A 20028-nucleotide genomic window follows, 5' to 3' on the forward strand; every position below is an offset into this window, starting at 1 on the left:
TCAGATCTTGCTCTCTTGTGTCTTTACTGTAATGATGAAGGCATAAGGCAAGAAAGGAGGGCCATGACAACTCGCATACATTCAAGTATGTAATTACTGAAAACAGCAACACAGAATAAAAGGAAATAGATGATCGACCGCTGCCCCCCATTGTATGAGGAGTTACCTTTAACTGCTTTGCTTTTTTGCAGTCGGGCCTTTTCCTCTGTTCTCATTACATGGAAACAATAAAATGTTTAGGTTGCAATCTAACTCATATGCAGCAACAAGAGTCCTGAGTAGAGATTCACATGAATAGACACAGTTTAGGTGCACAGTCAAAGCAGAACCCTGCTGACTGTGTGTGAGGAAGGCTGTGACCATGTGAAGAACTCAGTTACTGAACTGGTCGTAAGAATATAACAAAAAACAATTAAATTCACTGCATGGTTGACTTTCAATTGGCATGGTTATCATCACCGACAACATCCTTTTAATGGACTTGTATTTTAAGATTTCTACTTGCTCCTTCCTAGCATTTCTTATCTCCCCTTAGCTGAAGTTTACATTAACAGAAGAGAATTTGGTTGTGCCCAAGCTTAGAAGGTGTGCATCCTTTCGCTAAGTGTGGTTTCATACTAGTCTTTGGCCATGCTCTCTGCCATATCTGATGAAGAATCATCAACCCGTGCTTTCTCACCAAGTTGTTGCTTGCAGGGGGCATCCTTACCTTAAAAAAAGAAAATAATCAAGGAAAGAAAGAATAGCTGCATAATGTCTTTTGATCGCTGGTGCAGGGAGCTTACACACAGAAAACCATGGGATTTTGTTCAAAGACTAACTCAGTGATTGCGGGTCCTTAAAAACCGAGCATCTGTCTCCTCTTCCATCTACATACGGCACAATCTTGTGCACACCCTGAGTGAACTGAGAGTGCACTATGAAATATTTCCAACACTCTTGCAGCAGTGCATTAAAACCACCATGTAACAAACTATCTTTTAAGAGCCCTTGTAGCTATTACTGATCCAGCAACTCCATTTACTTCCCCATCAGGGTTGCATGGAATACAATTTGAAAAAGACTGTACTAAATTATAGCACTTGTTACACAACAAAGCTCTCTGATAAACTATTCAATTTAGGGTGGGTCTTACTCAATAGTAATGCTTAAGCCAGCTGTGCCTTGGAGATTCAGAGTATAAACCTCACTTTGCTTCCTTTCCTTGGCAGTATGCCTGGAGAGCTCTCTATCCTATGAATGTGAGGAGGGCTCTGATTTTTTCTGCATCAAAATGCATTTTTGTAGTGACAGCAACACCTGGTGGAAAATAGGAGAATAATCAAAAGCATATACAGGATGGTGCAGGGAATCTGGAAATTTTGGAACTAGGAGTTGGCGACCCTGGGACGTCGGCAATTGCTTGGAACCTGTGTGACCTCGTTTAGAAGCCCTTGCCATTCGTTATAATGGAGCAGTGGAGTGGCATACAATGAGCATTCCCTATAAAAAGCTTTTTATAAGAAAGGTGATAGTGTGACTGCTGCGCAAAGGAAATTTCGGCATCATTATAGTTAGGACTGGTAATGATAGTGTTATTTATTTGGGATATTTCTATCCCGTCCTACTCAAACGTCTCAGGACGTTATGACCACCGTCAAGCTCTGGGTTCATTCAAGAAGCTCGTAGTCTGCGAACCTGAAGCTGACGCTCAATGTAAACGCCCTCACACGCCCGATACTCTCATGACTCCCCTTCCTCCGGTTCTTAGTTCGGGCAGCTCTCTTCATCGCCTGCATCGCGCAAGCGCAAACCAAGCGCCAAATAGATTTTGTGTGTGTGTGTGTGTCCATGCAGAGCCGCCGTACTGAAGCAGAAAGACTTTGGGCGGCGCCAGCTTTCCGCGGTTTCCGTAGTACGTAAGTAAACATGGCGGAGTATTCCCTCGTTAAAAGGACCAAGCTGGTTCTTAAGGGGTCGAAGTCAAAAAGGTGAGATGTTTTTCTGTTCGAGTCTCCCCAGGGATGTGGGAAGAGAAGACGAGGAGGAGGAAGCGGTTTTCTTCCTTCCGTACAATTCTCGAAAATTGTAGCCTCGAAGCCTGTTGGTAGCGTCGAAATCATAATTCCGGAGTGCCTCTGAGCTTGTACGGAGTGTCTTTTCTTCACTGCTGTCATAACTGATAGATTCACGCATTTGAGATACAGGAGGTCACTGCTGCGGGGCGGAAAGTGTGTCCTTCGATCTCCGGTGTTTGTTTTGAGAAAGCAAAGTGTACTCTTTGAGGGCCCAAGAAGACGGGCAGAAAATTCCTGAGTAAGGCTAGGAATGACGGTTTTCGCTGCTGTTCGGCATACTACTTCAAGATGTGGAGGTGCTATTTTGCTCCTTCACAAGTATAACATAAATCAGTTTTCCCTAACCAGGTGCTGGACTACAATTCCCAGCAATTCTGACCATTGACCATACTAGCAAGGGCTGATGAGAGTTGAAAGTAAAAACGGAGGGTACCAAGTTAGGGAAATCTCCCTTAATAATTCATAATTAGCTTGGCAGACACGGAATTACCCTGGGTCTTGCATAAACAGGATATCGTCTAATGTAAATGAAATATCTTAATTACTTACGTTTTTTCATACCTTTTCCTCTATCAAATGCCTGAAATGCAGTGGTTGTATTAGTAAAAATAATTACTCAAATCCACCCTGAGGTTTTGTAATCAGTTGTGTATCTTTTGTCACATAACTTATTTTCCAATTTTAACAATACCATTCTGTGTTACTTTGTCCATCTGTATCTATTCATTGTTCATGCTTATTACTTTTTTCCTAAATATCCCCTATTTGAGCATAAGACTCAACAGGATCCCTGGTTTAGCATCTGCACTTTTCTCTGCTCCTACTCTGATTTAAATGTGATATGTTTGGAAGTAAGGGGAAGTGTAAAATAGAATTTTGTAAAATTTACCTGTTGTCACATTTGTGACTAATACTGTAAAATGAATTTGGATAGTCATGGAGCTTTCTAGGCAGGTGGGATATAAAAATCCCCAAGTATTTATTTAGTAATTTCTTGTATTTTTGTATTGCCTATTTTAAGCCAATCAAGATGGTTTATAAAAATACCAGAAAAATTAAAAATGTATGCCTTTTTTCTCTGCTGCTCTTGAATGCCACTGATTCATTTTCCCTTGTATGTCATTATTTAGTAAGAAAAAAAATAAAGATAAAAAAAGGAAAAGAGAAGAAAATGTTGAAGATCAGCTTGATATTGTTGGTAAGCTCACTTTTTTATAGAAGCAAATAAATGAGGAATTGACAAAGAATAGCATTTTTCAGAAAGTGTTCTTTCATATGGTTACCAGGCAAAGACCTCTTTGTTTTAAAATAAAACAGGTATTATTGTTTTCACTGGGACAGAGGGTTTATTTTTAAATGTGTTTGCTAGTCTGTCTGCTTCCTATATAGGCATAATATATTCTGTATGCTTTTTCCAGGCTTGACTAAGATTACAGTCTTTCTTCCCTCTCCTCACAATGGTGATAGCTGGAGGGCACTAAGGCTTCATCTTGGGCTTTGCAGGGTGGGAGGGGAAGAGGTTGCTGCCAGGGTGGTGGACATTCTCACTGTTTTATCCAAAGACACCCCCATTCCCCTAGATGGGTCCAGGTTCAGGCCCATTTGCTATGCCATCATCCATCCAGGCGTAGCTAATTCCTTACCCCAGCCACCCTCACAAATCCTATTGCTTAAACTTCACAGTTCCATTGCACTGAAAAGCCTAGTGAAACCCTTCCCATACCTTCTGCATGTGCTGGCATGGCACAGACAAGTGGTGCTTGGCTTGTTGTGGGAGATTACTGGCTCAGCTTTTCCATAACTGCCCTTAGGACTTTTCTGCCAACCAACAAGTGTTTGAATATTCAGTATTCTTAAGTGTTCAGAACACTTTGTATATATTATTTCATTGTAACCCCTACAACAAACCAGGAATATAGATCAGTGTTATCTCCATTTAGCCAATGGAGCACTGAGTATGTTTTTGCTTCACAATCAATGTGCAATATAGAATCTATTTTTTTCTGAATGTTGAGAATTTGGACTTTTTAAAGGAAATTACATATCTTTATGGTTTAATAATCATTTTATATATCATTCTTCTATCAAGAAGCTCAGGGTGGCTTTCTCCACTTTTACCCTTACAGTAACACAGAGGTATGTTTGGCTCAAAGATCGTGATTTCACAGAGTGCCTAGTGAGCTTTATTGGTGAATTGGGATTTGAACTTGACTCTCTCCAGTCCTAGTCCAACACTCTAACCACTACACCATACTTTCATGCTGCTTCACTCCATTGTTGTTTTCTCGTTCTATAAGCTAAGACACAAATGATTAATTGAACATTACTAGCACTCAAGGCAACCTCTATGCTTCAATTGAGCATGACGGAAGCAGTCACAATATTGCCTCTGTACTTTCTGAATTACCAAATCACTGTTAACTGTGTTTCAGTGTAATTCATGATGCCATGTTGCATAACATCAGCTTATGTTGTAATTAAATATACTGTCAATTTTTCTGAAGGAACCCCATTGCTTTATATATACCTTCAGGTATTTAATGTTGACCACTTTCAAGAAAGGAGGACTTGTCTCTTCCAAATTGAAGATGATAAAGTAATCCTTGGGGGGGAAAAGTAATGTATTTGTTACTGAAATTTGTATGTTTGCTGATTAAACAACTTCCTGGTTGTCAGCATTTTCCATTGAAATAAAATGATAAAAGCTGTTTCAACACCTGGTATCTTCAGATGTATTCTTGTTTTCTTCTTGTTTCCTCTTATACATTAGAAGGCTGGTGGACGGTAACAAATTTTGGTGACATCACAGGAACCGTAGCAATAGAGATGGGTCTTGGAACCTATATCAGTGCCCTTGACAATGGTCTTTTTACTCTTGGAATCCCACATAAAGGTTGGTATTGGTAAAAGAAGAGAGGGACTTCGAAGGTTATTTTATTTATTATATATTTTAATCTGTTCAGTGGCAGTCATACAATGCAACCTCTTAAAGCAGACTTCCATAATCTAGTGCCATCCAGATGCATTGGGCCCTAACTTCCATCAGCCACAGACAGCATACCCAGTGGCAGGAATGGTGGATGCTGTGCTTCAAAGTATTTGGAGGCACCAGTTTAGGGACGGTTGTCTTACAGCATTCTATATCTTTCTGTACCATTAGCTGCATTGTAACACAGTTTTGCAAATAAGTGCAAAACAGATTTGCACTTATTTGCAAAACTGCCTGCCTGCAGCAGGTGAATAGCATGAAATAAAGAAGCAAGTCTTTTCAGTTCAGCAATGTAAGTGTCATCACTCTTTGGATAAAGTGTGCTGTCCATACATTTTAGTTGTTAGTTTAAGCTAATGTACCTGTGTTAGATTATTAGACTATAGATTGTACAAATTTGCTTCTTATTCTTTCATTCATGTGTTTTTTACATTTCTCATAAAGCCTACCCGTTGCATTACAATAGCTGATTACTCTGGAATATAGATAAAAGTTTGCAGTGCAAGTGACAAGTAACAGGGAAGGATTTTAAAATCCCCAGTATTGTGGGTACACTTTCAAGACTTGTGTATCAGGAATTGTTCCAAGTATCTCCAGTCCTAGAATATTGTCTAATGTCTTTTTAATATATTCAGATGAAGGTCCTACACCTCCTGAACAATTTACTGCTGTCAAGCTGTCGGAAACAAGGTAATTGCTCTTCTGGGCTATCATAAGGTTAATTATTGTAAACCCCATGTCTTTAAAAATAAAAGGAGCAATTTTAAACATGAAGCATGTGAAAGCAGTTTTGCTATGGATTTGTTACATGTCTTCCTTCTGTTATCGTACCCCTGAAACTCTGCACATTCAAGGAAGGCTATTTTTAGAGAAGAATTTTATAAGGATGAATGCTTCTGAGCATGTCATTTTCTTACTAATACACTGGATTATGTTAGGCGAAGCATAATTCATGTGCAGTTAAACACTTTGATGGCATGCTCTTGTGCAGATTGGACTTTCTTCCAATTTAAGTGTGTATAAGATTAGAGCAGGGGGTCTAGTCTTTTTGGCCCCTGGGGCATTTATTTGCAGGAATTTCTTTTCTTTTTACTGCTTAGATTCCCATGGATTACAGCTTATGTCCCACTGATTTCAGTGAGAGTTTTAAAAGCATGTGTTTAGCCCTATCCATGAGCTCACCTAAACATAGGAGGACTTAAACTCAGGGCATACATATAAGCCCTACCTGCAGATATGAGCCCTATCTGCCTGCACATGGGTTCTGTTGAGAGTTTTGCATCTTGAGTGCAAGATGAAGAGAGTCTGAAAAGATTTCCTGAGCATGTATAACTTAAACTCTTCCCATATAAGAGTGGTTTCCTGAGTGGTTCCCCTTTGGCCATGCCTACCAGGAGAAGCCTGGAGGCAGTGGATTTCTAGATGTCTTTCAGGGGTGTTTGTTCCCCTTTACTGTTCTTTTAGCTTTCTTAAGTGTTCTTTTACTATAGCTCTATAACGTTCGAATAGCAAGTTTTTGTATGAAATAAAAGTTTCTAGTTATTATTTGAATTCGAATGGATAAAAGGAAGTACTTCTTGTAGCACATAAAACTATGGAATTTACTTCCACAAGAGGTTGTGATGGCCATCAATTTGGACAACTTTAAAAGAGTACTAGACAAATTCTTGACAGGTAAGACTGTCAATGGCTACTCATCTTGAGCACTCTGTGCCACCTCCAGAGACAGTATGCCTGTGTACGCCAGTTGCTGGGGAACATGGGTAGGAAGGTGCTGTTAAACTCATGTCCTTATTGTGGGTTTCCCATAGTTAAGTGGTTGGCCACTCTCTGAACAGAATGCTGGGCTAGGGGGACCCTTGCTCTGATCCAGCAGGTGTACTCTTATCCCTGATAAGTGTTTCATTATCCTGGTAAACATCCAATAGCCCCCAGAGTTCTTCAGAATTTAGTTTAAAAGCATGAAACAAAGGCATGAAAGCAGCAATTACAGTAAAAGTCTGAGCAATTACTAATGCCATTACTGCTTCTTTTTCCTGTAAGAATTGCACTGAAATCAGGCTATGGCAAGTACCTTGGCATTAATTCCGATGGGCTGGTCATTGGACGTTCTGATGCAATTGGTACGAGGGAGCAGTGGGAGCCAGTGTTTGAAGAGGCAAGTGTTCAGCTGTCATTTTTAATGCATACCTGACACTTTTTCAGTTTTAGTTCCTCATCATTTGTGGGGGAAACCAGTGGCAGAGGACATGCTTTGCAAGCAGAAGGGCCTACTGTCTCCAGTGAGATAGGATCAGCAGTGGAAGGACAGCCAGTGCATAACAACAGAGAGTAATGGGCTAGATTAGGGGTGAGGATCTTCTGAGCTGCAAGCCAAATGCAGATCTTCGGATGCTTCTCAGGCTGTTCCTTGCCATGCTTCAGTTTTTTTGCTTTCCTTATTACATCCTGTAATGTAGTGGGTAGAGTGTTGGACTGGAGCTTAAGAAATTCAGGCTTCATTCTGCATGACTTTGGGCCACTCACTGTGGTTCACCTTAATGGCTTGTGAGGATAAAATGAAAAGAACTATAGAAGCCACCTTGGGTTGCTTGCAAGTTGAGGTAAAGGTGGGCTATAAATGAAGCCATCATCTTCCCACCATATTCCCCAACTGCAAAGCTGATGGAACTTTATACAAGGTAGGGAATGAGAATGCCTGGATAGGGATGTGTTGTTGTTGTTATTACATGGAGAAAAAGGTAAGAGATACATATTTAAGTCTGCCCCCTGGCCAAACCAACATTTAGTTCAGGCCATACCCACTACTGAAAGATAGACTTGCAGCAGGTTTTGAACCTGGTAATGCAGACCTCAGTGAGAAAAGATTTCTCACTCCTGTGCTAGAAGGACAAAGCAGCTGTATGACAGCTTCCCATGGTTTTCTCTTTGGAGGAGGAAGTTGAATTGAAACCAAGTGACGTGAGTGGAACATGCAATAACAAAATTTCCAAAGTGGCTGGTTCTCTTCAGATGAACCATATCCTTGAAAATCATTTTCAGCTTGTTAAGTATAAAGCAGACACAAACCAGGGCATCTCAACAGTGCTAATAGCCAAATGTGAAAGATACCACACAAAGGTTATCCTACCATTCACTCCTCTTGCTTCCATAAATCTTTATTCTTTTATTTACTTTATGCAGTTTGTTAGATATGAGACAAAGCGATCAGAGACAAAAGTATAGTAAACGAAGTTATGAAATATTTTATTAAATAGAATAAGAATGCTGATAATGTATGATAGCTGTAACTTTAAAAATGGATTGTTTTTATTTTGTCACTTTTCAAGTTTTCAAACTCCAAAATTGTGACACTCATAAAATGATTAAGAGGGCTAGTTGTGTGTTTAAAATCAACACATGAGTTCAGCTTTTGCATGGAAATAAAAGCATTTTAAATGAAGCACTGTTGCTGGTTTTCCAAGTTTAATTCTAACCCCATTAAAGCAATCTAGACTAAAAATCTTAAAACATTTTTGTTGCAAAATAATCATAGTATTGCTAATTTGGCTTGCTATTCTTTTTCCTTGCAGGGAAAAATGGCTCTCTTAGCAGCAAACAGTTGCTTTATCAGCTGTAATGAAGAAGGTGATATTGTAGCCAAAAGTAAAACAGCAGGCAATGAGGAAATGCTTAAGGTACCACCTGAAACAGCAGTTCTTATATTGATCTAAGTGAATACTATTACTTAAAGAATATATTACTTTAAGAAGAAAAATCAGACATGTCATCCTTTTCCATGTCATATTTCTTTATCAGCTGTCATAGGGAAAAATGAGTGATGATTATCTAATCCAGAGATAGGCATGATAGATCTCCGGACATTTGGTATCTCAGTGCCCTCAAGCCCCTGCTGGCATGGCCAGTGCTCAGGAATCCTGGAAGCTGAACTCCAGAACCTCTGGAGATTTCTGTTCTGCCCACTTTTGGCCCATTCTAGCCTTTCCCAACTGTCTCCCTCATCCTAACTCAAGCTGCAACTAATGGTGTTCTGGGCTTATGCTGCACAATGTGAAAATTTCACAAAACAAATTCATGTTTCTCTCTTCTTTCCTCCACCCCCCACCCAAAAAAAGCAATCTGTTCCAGAAGATCCTAAACCATTTAGTCTGAGGTAGATTTGAGGGGCTGCCTTCCTATATGGGTGCTAGCTAGAAGGGTTTGATCCTAGCAGCATTCATGCACTATAATCACCCCTCCCAACTCCTCATTGGGAGTTTTTCCTATAAACAAGCCCTGTCTGCATACACACCCCACCTGTCATTTGTGATAGAAATATGATTCCGTATGTGCAAAGGCTGTACAATAAGATTCTGTCATGTTGGTTATTTGCTTATTGATGTGAGTTGCATTCTGATGTCTAGCCAAGCTGATAACTTGGGGAACATCTCACACCAAAAAGAAAACTGTTATGTTTTATGTTTGATTTAGACATCCATTTTAAAATACACAACTTTTCTGGTTTTGTTTTTCCCTTACATTCAGATCCGAACAATTGCTGAAAGAGAAGCCAAGCAAAAAGATGACATTCCACCAGAAGACAAAGGAAATGTTAAGCAATGTGAAATCAACTACGTGTATGTAGCAAGGGTTTTTTGCTATCTGTAAAAATTAAGGCAAGACAAGTGGTTCATAATGGAGCTCATAATGGAGTCTTCGTTTCTCTCCTACAAAACTTTGAAAGGCTTTGGATCCTGATGAGTGACTAAACTTGATAAAGCAAAACTTGTCTTCATATGTTATTAGTGCATATTAACCACCAACCTTTCTTCCCTGCCCATACCCATTTAACATTAAATCCTTGGTATATGCTACTGATGTTTGTAAGTGGGAACTGTAACAGGATTGCAACCAGCCATGCTCTTCCCCAAGATACTATAAGTTAAAGGGGGTGCAAACAGACTAATTGATTGCTTATTCTCCCATCCCTTATTTTCCAGTGTTTTGGGGTTTTTTTTACCAACACTTAATGTTCTGTAGTCCTCAGAGGCCACTCCTTGAGCATGGTCAGTCCAAAAAACCTGGACTGTTTTAATGGGGAGTGCATTGCTTTTTAAATATTTTGTATTTATGCGTGTCTCACTTTTCATTCAAACACATTGATACTACTTTTGTTTCTCATCTGCCACTTGGTGGGAGGGAGGCTGCAGTCCTGTTAGTTTGTTGCTAGAGGGAACAACTATAACATTCTGTTTAAGTAGAAGATATTTATAGGAATGCTCTTATCTCCAGGAAGAAGTTTCAGAGTTTTCAAGACCGTAAACTCAAAGTAAGCCAAGAAGACACAAAAGCTCTGAACAAAGCTAGGAAAGAAGGCACTTTTCATGAGACCTTGCTGGACAGGTACCTTTCCCATTCAGGCAGTTGTCAAAGGTTCTGAGTAACAATGCTAACCATTTCTGTAAATATTTATTGATGATAAACCTCATGTTCTCTTTTCTGCCACACCCAAAATCAGATTAGGCGAAATTATGTGAAAATTGCATCTTTCAGACTAATGCAATTCAGCTTGTATGAGGTTAGTAGTCCGCAAGCTTGCATTCTCCACTTCTTCAAAACAAGGGTACAGTCAGTTCAAAACCCATACATGAAATGAAGACAATCGGACATGAGGGAGCCTTCAAAGCTCTTCAAGCCTGGCTTGAGTTCATTTAATGTTCCCATCAGAGGCCTGGGCTGTAGGGCAAGGGCCAGATGCAGCACACTGGCCTCAGATTCCCCCAGTTCAGACAATTATTTTGTAGTAGAATCGCAAATTGTTTATAACAGTCCTATTTCCAGGTGCCTTTGCATTCAAATCACCTAGTGGGGTTATCTTTGTCTAATGCACTTTTTAATCACTGCAGTAACTAACTTTTAGACAGACTCTATCCCATTCGCTCAGCCTTTCTGGTATGGCAAGGCAAGAGATGCAGTGTGGTTTGTAAACACAGACAGTATATTTAAGGGCTGGTTTACAAAGATGTGTGTACACTGGTTGTTACCTTATCACTTGGTCTCGCTAAAGTTTAGTTTACATGAGGGGAAGCAGCAGTTTCAGGAAGGGTCCTGAATGTACCATGCTACCCAGTCCAGGTCTTTGCAGCCCCGACTGCAGGGAGCAAGCAGCACAAAGGAGAATCATAGTTCAGAAGTTAGCAGTGGTGATTCCTCCAGGGTACAGTACTTCGAGACTATGACCCATCTCCTGCAAGAATCCAAGAAGGCTTGGACAGGGAACCTCTGGTTTCTGTCTTTGTTTGACCTAAAACCAAACAGCTTATAAAATACTCTAATATTGCATCTACTTTGTTGACTGTTGCATTAGATTGATGTCAGTTATTTTAATCCATCCTTTTCCCCTTTGTCTTATAGGAGAGCAAAATTGAAAGCTGATAGATACTGCAAATAGTCAGAAGAGCAGCTGGCCTGTTCATGTCCTGTCTTCTTCCTTTATTGGTGGTTCTTTGTGTAAATTCGTTTGAATAAAACTTTTTTGTTGGAGTACCTTTTAATTATTCTATGAAATCATTTTTCTTTTGAAAGTAAAGTGTTCATGTTAATATGATGAACATTTCCATTCATGTTTCAGTTTGAACATCTCTCTCCTTTACCATGAAGTGAAGTAATTGTGGTCAAGTTTGAGAAGTCTGTAAACTCAATGCATAGTGAGACAACATTCTTACCTGGCTTACATTATATCACGTGAAAATATCCACAGCTCATAACCTGTGGATACAATCTTTGACTGGGTTTGCACCACATGGTAACCCATCATGGGTAACCAGCACATATGGGTTGCCATATTTTCCAAACTACACTGCTTTTTGCAGGGCAACAGGCCACATGGACAGCCTATGGCTTGTTCTAGTGGTTGTTGAACCCATGGTGGGTTGTCATCATCACCTGAAGCTGATGTAACAATCCCATTGTAGATTGTATAAAGTTACTACTGCACAACTTGGCATGAGCAGTGAGATACACTTGCCACTTTTGGCAATCTCACCTGTGTTGCAGCCAGTGACATTCCCTCCATTGATGCTCAAGAGGCACTTACAGCAGCCATCATTGGTTTTCTAGGTTCTTATTTTTTCAGCAGCAGAAATGCATACAAATGACTTCATAACACTACTGGGTTCTTCCAGACTGGTCAACTGCCTTTCCATTTTAACCAGTCTTCCCTGCTTTCTTAACTTGGGGTTGTGGTGGACAGCTGATGAAATGTATGGCTGCTGTGAAGAACATGAATTCCATTTAGGCATAATGAAACTGCCAAAATCATGTTCTAGACAATTCTGTGGTGCAGCTGCATGATCAAGAAGCTGAAGCAACTCCCTTATGAGTTACCCATCCCCTGCAGGCTCCAGAGTTGGTATGGAAAGAGCCACACTTGGTGTGAGATCAGAGGGTGCTCTGAATTCAGAACTCCAGCTCTGACCTCAAAACCCATTTCAGTGGTCAGAGCTGAGGCTCCAAATGTCCCTCTGCATCTAGCAGCCATAGGATTGGATCCCAGTTCCTGCAAGGTGTTGAGCACTCTAGCTTCACTTAATTGAAAACTAGGCAAGCTGATCCCCTACAAAGGTTTTAAATCATAATTCTCATAATCCCTCACCATGCTTTTAGAAGGACTCAAGAAAAGCAAATTGTCTTTAGCATACAGAAAAAGAACACAGTTCTGAGGCAGGATGACAATCACAGCAACATTTGAACCAGTCAATAAATCTTTTAATTGTAGGGTGCTTTGTAATTTTACAATCAGAATACCAAGGGTTATTTATTTTTCCTTCAAAATAAAGTTTCCTTTAATAGAAGAACAACAGGTTACAACTGGAGAGATTTACAGGTAAGTGGTGGGAGGGGAAGTGGGGAGAGAGTAGTAATAAGATAAGCAGAGGGCTGGAAAAAGGGCTAAAGTGTCTGCAGGAGTAAGAAAAGCTTCAAGGAAGGGGGTGTAGACAAGCTCTAGGTCATACTTGTAACACAGGTGGGTGGAGGAGACCTGCTTGAGATGCAGGGAGGTGAGCTGTAGGAGAAGTAAAAGAAGCACAGTGCTAAGAGGAGCCAGGCACAGTGGGGCAAGGGAGAGAGCTAAAAAGTCTTCTCCTGTCTTGTCACCAAGAAGGGGAAGGGGAAGGAGAGAGCAAGTGAGGCTTTGGTGCTCGGCGAGATGGAAAATGGTCCAGGGAGCCAAAACTGCTATGGTGTGGAGTAGGGTGTATAATAATAACCATCACCTGCCTAGTAGTTCAGGTGGGAGCAAAGGCAGGAGGGGAAAGGAAGAGTATAAAATGTATTGCAAAGCGGTGGTAAGGTTGGGTGGTGGACACTGGGTTAGGAGAAAGTCAAGCTGCAGTTCATTTTGGACACTCTAGGAAGACGTGTTTGGGATGGATGGGGAGGGAGGGTTGAACTCACAGCTGGGCAAAAGTGGGAAAAGTGAGAGGTTGCTTACTGTTTTCAATAGGAACAGACTAAGTAAAGGATATCGATCAGGAATGGAGTGGGGGAGAAAAGAAAGTTTCTGAAGGAAGGGGAAAATTTATCAGATCAACTGTGAACAGGCCACCTAAATAGAGAAGAAGTGATGGTCCTTGGGTGCGGGGAGGTAGGATTAGGTGGGAACAGAACCCATCCAATCAAAACCATCGTGGCAACCACCCATTTTGGTTGTGATGTATAAACCTGTCTAATGTGTGTGTCAACAGAACCATTGCATAAACTTGTATTCATGTTCTTTTGCAAGTAGGGTGGGTTACAGCTTATCCAGGTTTTGACATCCAGTACCTGATCAAATATGCTGATTAAAACCAGTCTGATGATAATGAAAGTCATGCATGACTTAAGTAGTTCTTACAGTTTATACTGCAAGTGCTGAAGCACAGTTTCTTATCTTCACAGTTCCCAATTCCTCCATAGGTCTTATGTTCAAACTTTTGTTCCAAGGCTAATTTGTGAAATGGGTTAAATAGCTGAGCTGCACTTGGCAATTTGAAAAAAGAAAAAGCAGAAGAATGATGCATCATTTCATACAAGATGAGAGACACTGGCTATGGTATCCCAATGCCCTGTAATAAGATCTGAATGTTAATAGCCAGAAAATGAAACACCACTGATTTGTAATAGTCCTAAAAAACAAAAAAGTATTTGCCCGTGGTCAGTCTGATGAAAAGGGCTTCCTTTTATAGTGCACAAAGCATGCATCTCCTCCCTTAATGATCGAGACAGGATTTTATTCCTGTCTGGGCTACACATCCATTTGAAGAAACCTAAATTTTATGTTGCCCTTAACCACCCAATGAAATGATTGGTTTAATTAAGGTTCTAAAATATTCATTGTTACGACTAGAGAATTTTGCTCTTCAAAAGGAACCAGGGCAACCTTATTCATACTACAAGTGTGCCTTGTCCTATTTCCTTCAAGGCCTGTCAGAAATAGTTTCCTGCTCTGAAACCGCATTTTACCACTAGAGCCTTGACACTGAAATAGAGGAACAAAGAAAAACAAAACAAATCCAGTAGACCTAAGGCATATAACAGCACATGCCTGAAGACTGCGAAGATAAAATAGAGCGGAGGAAGACTGGGTAAGCCACCTTGGGTTCTTTACAGGAGGACAAGATATAAATACAATTCTGCCTTGATGATAAGGCAGAATAACAGTAATAAATCTCAGCAGAGCTAAAGCAACCATATGGAAATAATTCACATAAAATAACCTAATCCAGCAGGTTGAAACCAAGCAGGATCACGAATGTAGGCTAGAAGAAATAGAATGCATTCTGTATAAGGCCCACAAGATCTCCACCAGGGAAGGCAGCATATGCAGCAGAGCTGGGCACTTGTTTCAGCAAGACAAAAGAAATACAGTGGTGGTGAAGAGGCTTATCAGCAGCCACATCCCTGGCACAGGTGCCAGTAAGCATCCCTTCCTGATTATCTGGCAAATACCAGCACAATCCTGTGGTCCCTAGACAGCTCCTAGTCGGCCATATGATTTTTCAGGGTCCTAGCTCTTGACAGCTGAGTTGGGACTTCCCACTTGCAGTGCCCCCCACCCCCTCCCACCCTGCAACTGGAGCAAAAGAACCATTCTCAGAGATTTAGGGAGCATTTAGGGGGTTGGGGACAGGCAGGGGAGGAAGTTGGGGCTGCCAAGATATACCACATCCTGGCAGCAGCTCAGACTCCTTCCCACTTGCTGCAGAACATAGCAGTGAGACAGCTAAACTCAGCTGTCTTGCTGCTTTGCAGGGCAGGAGAGCAGGCAAATTTCCCATCCATGCTTCTTCAGAATGCCCATAATCCTCTGAGTTCCTCTTTAGATTGCACTGGAAAACAGCTAATTCTCTCTTTTTAATTCAAGGCTGTATTATGCCACAGATGACTAATTTAGAGTCTAGGGGCCAATGGATTTTTAAATCTCTCTGTAAGCCTGGTCAAGGAAATCCTCACTAGCCTTTGCATTACGTGTTCAAAGTTTGCAAGCAAGGTTTCCAGTGAGACTCAGACTTTCAGGCAGACAGCTTATTTGCACCCACCTCAGAGTAAGTCCCATGGAATTCTGCAGGACCTAAGTCTTGCGTAAGCACGGAGAGGACTGTACTTGCAGATTTTAAACCTGTACCATCCGGCCCCTGCTTATTCTAAAGTATCGTGCAAGTCTGCTTTTATCTCTGTAAAGAAGTTGGTTACTTCCCATTCATAGTGATTGCTCTTCACCCAATCATCACTGTAGGCAATGTCCACTTCTCACCTTTGCACCAGTTCCCTCATCAGAGTACTGCTTGATGGGGATAATTTAGCAACAGTATGCTAATATCTTGTAATTACACCTTTAGATTTTTAAGATGATCAAGGCTTAAAATCAGCATAGGGCAAATTGATGAGACATGTAATAAATAATGGAATTCTCATCACATTCCCTGCAGTGTCTTGGCTGAGTCTCATGTGACTTTATGCAAATATAAATCCGATGCAAATGAAATATTTAGAAAAGCCCCCGTCTGTCTTAAGTTGATCGAAACTGCATATATGACTGGGAATGGTTGCTATGCTACTTTGAATGGCTTACAAAGTTGGAAAATCACTTTGAAGAACTGTAATAGACCTATCTAGTTTATGTTGTTATCGCACCCTGTGAGATAGTCTGGAGGGGGCTGTGCAGCCCTTGTGGTAGAAGGATCCCATAAAACTGTCAGTTGTGTGATGCAACACTCCACATGGGGCGCTGCACACACAACGACAGCCACCTACACAAGCACTTTTTTGACTTGCTGTCTCCACACAAATAACAGTAGCCATGAAGCAGAAGTCACATGCATTTGTGTCAATGGATACAACCAGCCCCTTCATGCAATCCTTGCTTTATCTCAAGCCCTGCTGGTATTCCATGCCTTCCTGCAAGCCATCAAGAAGTCAAAGCGATTCATTGTTTGAACAAAGCCTGCCCTTGCTCTCTTGGGGAAATTGAGCAGGGGCAGACAAACTGTCCATGCATTCACAGTATGTGCATATTATCCATTTTTACATAAGCTATGCATATGATTTTCCTGTACCATTTTTATTACTGTAGTTGCCAGAAGGGCCAGTTTTGGCTGAAAGGAAAGGTATGAATTTTATATATAAATGCCAGGCCAGGCCAAGTGAAAATGTTGGCCCAGTTCACAGCTGCAGTGAAGAAGCAAAGGAAAAAACTCCATGCAAGGCATAATTGGGAACTGAATAGAAAATAGAACTGCCAAAACCCTACTTTCCTTATACAAATCTTTGATGCGACCCCACTTGCAATATTGTGTTCAATTCTGGTCACCATACCTAAAAAAGGACATTACTGAGTTGGGAAAAGTGCAGAGAAGGGTAACAAAAATGATCAGGGGGTTGAAGCAGATCCCCTATGAGGAGTGGCTTTAACAACTGAGTCTGTTCAGCTTAGAAAGAAGGAGAGTAAAGGGAGACGTAATTGAGGTGTTTGATGGTCCCAGTGAGGGAATCAGCTGCAGCACATAGTCCCAACTGGGCACCACCCTCTAGCCAGCTGCTTCTCAACCTGCTTCTCACACAAGAAGGGCAAGAGCGGGGACACTGCTGGTGCCACCATGAGAAGCTTTGCTCTGGCACTTGCAGACATGGCAGAAGCAGGATCAACTATGTGGCAATGCTGCTTTCGGCAGCATGGTCTCGCCCCTGCCGGTAGATGGCTCGTGTGTGCAAGGAGTTTCAACAGGGCAGAAAAGAAAGAATCTGCAGCAGCCCACAGCCAGCCAGATTTTCACCTCTCTGCTCATGTGGAAGCAGCAGAGAATTAAATGGCCAGTGCTACTCCCAGCACTGACCAGCTGATCACCTGCTCCTGCCCCAAAGTCGATTATTGTGTCGATGCAACAAGTGACTGTGGTACTGAGAAACCATAGAACAGACTGTTTTTGTTTGTGATTACTCAAAAGCAAATATACCATGCTGAAATACTATGACCAGGTTCAGACAATATGACAGCCTCATTAAGAAACACCCTTGCATGTTAAGTCATGGGAAGCTGCCTGGATTGGCACACTGTTGCTGCCAGCCACTTTGCTTTGCTTTCTAGTAAGGGAGACAAAGTGTGGAGAGCAAGCAAGAGAGATTAGGTTTGATTCTGCCTCTTTGCCCCGGTGTGGGTCATTGTAGCCTATGAATTAAGGTAAATCCCTGAATGCAGCGTTTTAATTTTGAGACAACTCTAATGAAGTACAAGGAACAAAACAAGGAATAAATGCACTTACTCTGGTCTCTAAGCAGAGATCTAATGAAAAACAACAGATCAAAAGCTGGGCCCAATTAGCAAAACATCAGTAATTAAAGCAAAATGAAAGGATGGGCAATCAGGTTTGTCAACTCAATAATTGAGTTTGACAATTCAGTGTTGAGGTCAATAAGCTATGGGATCAAACTATGCATCATTATGGCACTGAGCCCAGAAGGGTTCACTAGAATGATCCCACACAACCAAAAGAAATTGCAGGCAAAAGGCCAATAATTAGTGTCTCCAATTTACCACTGCCAGCCTTCCATTGTGAGGCAGGTCACATAGCCACATTTCTTAACCACATCTTTTCAAAATAACCCAATTCATGTACTGCCAGCCAATTCTCTGTCTCTTACCCTCATCATTAATCCAGATGCCACAGTTTAATTTCTGGCTGTCACTCACGTGCAACATTATTTTACAAAGGCACCTGCTGATGGCTGGACTTTTCCAATGACATTATCCAGTTTAATTCAGGGTATGGAAGATGTTTTGGAACTAGCCAGACAAAAGTAACTTGTAAAAGTCAGACAAAATAGTAGGGGAACTGCCACATAAGGACCATTTCCATATAGTAATTGTGGCATCTAGACAAGGAAGAAGATACCCATGATTTTAAAATTACTCTTTTTCTGCTTTCTCTATATTCTTGTTCTGCTTAACAGTTCAGCAACCAATCTGTCTCTTCTTTTGTTACATACTTTGAAAATTGGCATAATCTCTCTAGGTTACTCATACTTCTTGCTAGAGCCTGGAAGGCAACCTTAAGAATAAAATTACCTTCCCTATACTTGGCTGTAATTTGTACAATTTGAATGCATCTGTTTGTTTGTTAAAATAGGTGTTACTGATACTGGCCTAGTTTCCTAAGTGGAATAATTGTCTACCCAGAAGTAAGCCCCACTGAATTCAATGCTTACGCTCAGGTCAACAGGTTTTAAGATTCCTTATAGGTCGGCTGGACACGGAACAGCGGAATAGAAGGGCATACAATAAAAACATGTTCTCCAAGGGGTCCTTTTCATCTCAATTTTCTTCCTCAACTTCCCAGGAAGGCTGAGAAAACGGGGCTGCTCCAAAATGAGGGCCGCAGAAAAGAAGAGGAGAGAACCACTGCCTTCCTCCTCCACCCCTCGTCCCGTTCCGAATGGTACCTCCCTTACAGGAGCACTTCACAAACTTTCGCTGCCCCCTCAACTGTTACTGGTAGATTCCCAGAGGCGTGTCACGTGGCGGGAGCGGAGTCATATGATATCAGCAGCGGCTTCCTGCTTTCAGAGCCTTGAAGCGAAGTTTTGACGACCGGGGGAGATCGGAGCGGCGGAGGCAGGAACGATGCGTGTGCCCGTGCTTGCTGCCGCGGCCACGCTGCTGGTGGTCGTGCTGGCCAAGGACCCGGTGAGTTCCGCGGAGCCGAAGCGTAGAAGGGCGAGTCCTACTTCCGTAACGGCAGCCACCTCTGCCGCTGGGGTGCTGGGAGTGTAGTCCAGCAAAATCTGGAGGGCACCAAGTTGGGGAATTGTCCGTTACCCATGCCCCCCCACCCCCGACAGAGTTTAGTTTCTACGCAGAGAAGCGCCAGGGCTGGTACACATCGTTATTTATTTCTATTAATATTTTAGTTGTATACAATTTTAATGCTATAAGCCGCGTCGAGTCTCGGTAATGAGAATCTTCAAAATGTTAATATAATAATAAGAAAGGGTAAGATTGACCCTGTGTAGAGAAAGGCCAAGCCTAGCCAGCTATTTTCAGTGCAAGTATTTTCTTTTACTGTTGATTTTATTGCTTTATGTTATTGTCTTATTGTTTGCTCAAACTTTTATTGTAAGCCACCCAGAGAGTCCTTTGGGCTGTAGGGCGGCATGTATAATAAAGAAGGATTAAGTCCTGCAACCCACACAGATACTTTTTAAAAGGCAAACGAGAGCTCTTTGGGTTAATATGATAAATGAGACTAAGCCTTGTAACCCACACAGGTATATTTTTAAAGGCGTATTCCTGAGCTGGTGCAGAGTGTGTTTCTATTGAAGGGGAAGGGTTGTTAGGTCAAAGGGGCTCGATAAAACAACTTGAGCCCTTCCCCCACACCCGTTGTCCAGGAATTCATCACTTGTGGTAAGGCTGCTGCATTCTGCAGATGCTTATGCCATTGTACTGTATGTACATTCATGAAGGTT

General features: G+C 41.5%; 2 protein-coding genes across 2 annotated transcripts in view; both read left to right on the forward strand.

The window, feature by feature from the left end:
- The first annotated feature begins 1881 nt into the window (after positions 1-1881).
- FRG1 (FSHD region gene 1) lies at positions 1882-11579 on the forward strand. Its single transcript, XM_044455625.1, has 9 exons — positions 1882-1970; positions 3188-3255; positions 4828-4950; positions 5682-5736; positions 7090-7204; positions 8619-8723; positions 9571-9662; positions 10318-10428; positions 11440-11579. The coding sequence occupies exons 1-9, from the start codon at positions 1909-1911 to the stop codon at positions 11474-11476; spliced, it is 768 nt and encodes a 255-aa protein (XP_044311560.1). The 5' UTR covers positions 1882-1908; the 3' UTR covers positions 11477-11579.
- A 7524-nt stretch (positions 11580-19103) lies between these two features.
- ASAH1 (N-acylsphingosine amidohydrolase 1) overlaps positions 19104-20028 on the forward strand; it is a 30455-nt gene continuing 29530 nt past the window's right edge. The window contains exon 1 of the mRNA XM_044455314.1: positions 19104-19246. Coding sequence (XP_044311249.1) covers positions 19184-19246 — 63 coding nt within the window. The 5' untranslated portion in view covers positions 19104-19183. The remainder of the gene's footprint in view (positions 19247-20028) is intronic.

The sequence above is a fragment of the Varanus komodoensis genome, unplaced genomic scaffold (assembly GCF_004798865.1).
Source record: "Varanus komodoensis strain SLA01 unplaced genomic scaffold, ASM479886v1 scaffold8, whole genome shotgun sequence".
NCBI classification, from domain to species: Eukaryota; Metazoa; Chordata; class Lepidosauria; order Squamata; family Varanidae; genus Varanus; species Varanus komodoensis.

What these genes read in the sequence shown, in the direction of transcription:
- FRG1 (XM_044455625.1), top strand. Translation starts at nt 1,909, where the DNA reads ATGGCGGAGTATTCCCTCGTTAAAAGGACCAAGCTGGTTCTTAAGGGG. An exon ending in GCAATGAGGAAATGCTTAAG is followed by an intron (nt 8,724 to 9,570) that starts GTACCACCTGAA and finishes CCTTACATTCAG; the next exon opens with ATCCGAACAATTGCTGAAAG. An exon ending in CATGAGACCTTGCTGGACAG is followed by an intron (nt 10,429 to 11,439) that starts GTACCTTTCCCA and finishes TTTGTCTTATAG; the next exon opens with GAGAGCAAAATTGAAAGCTG.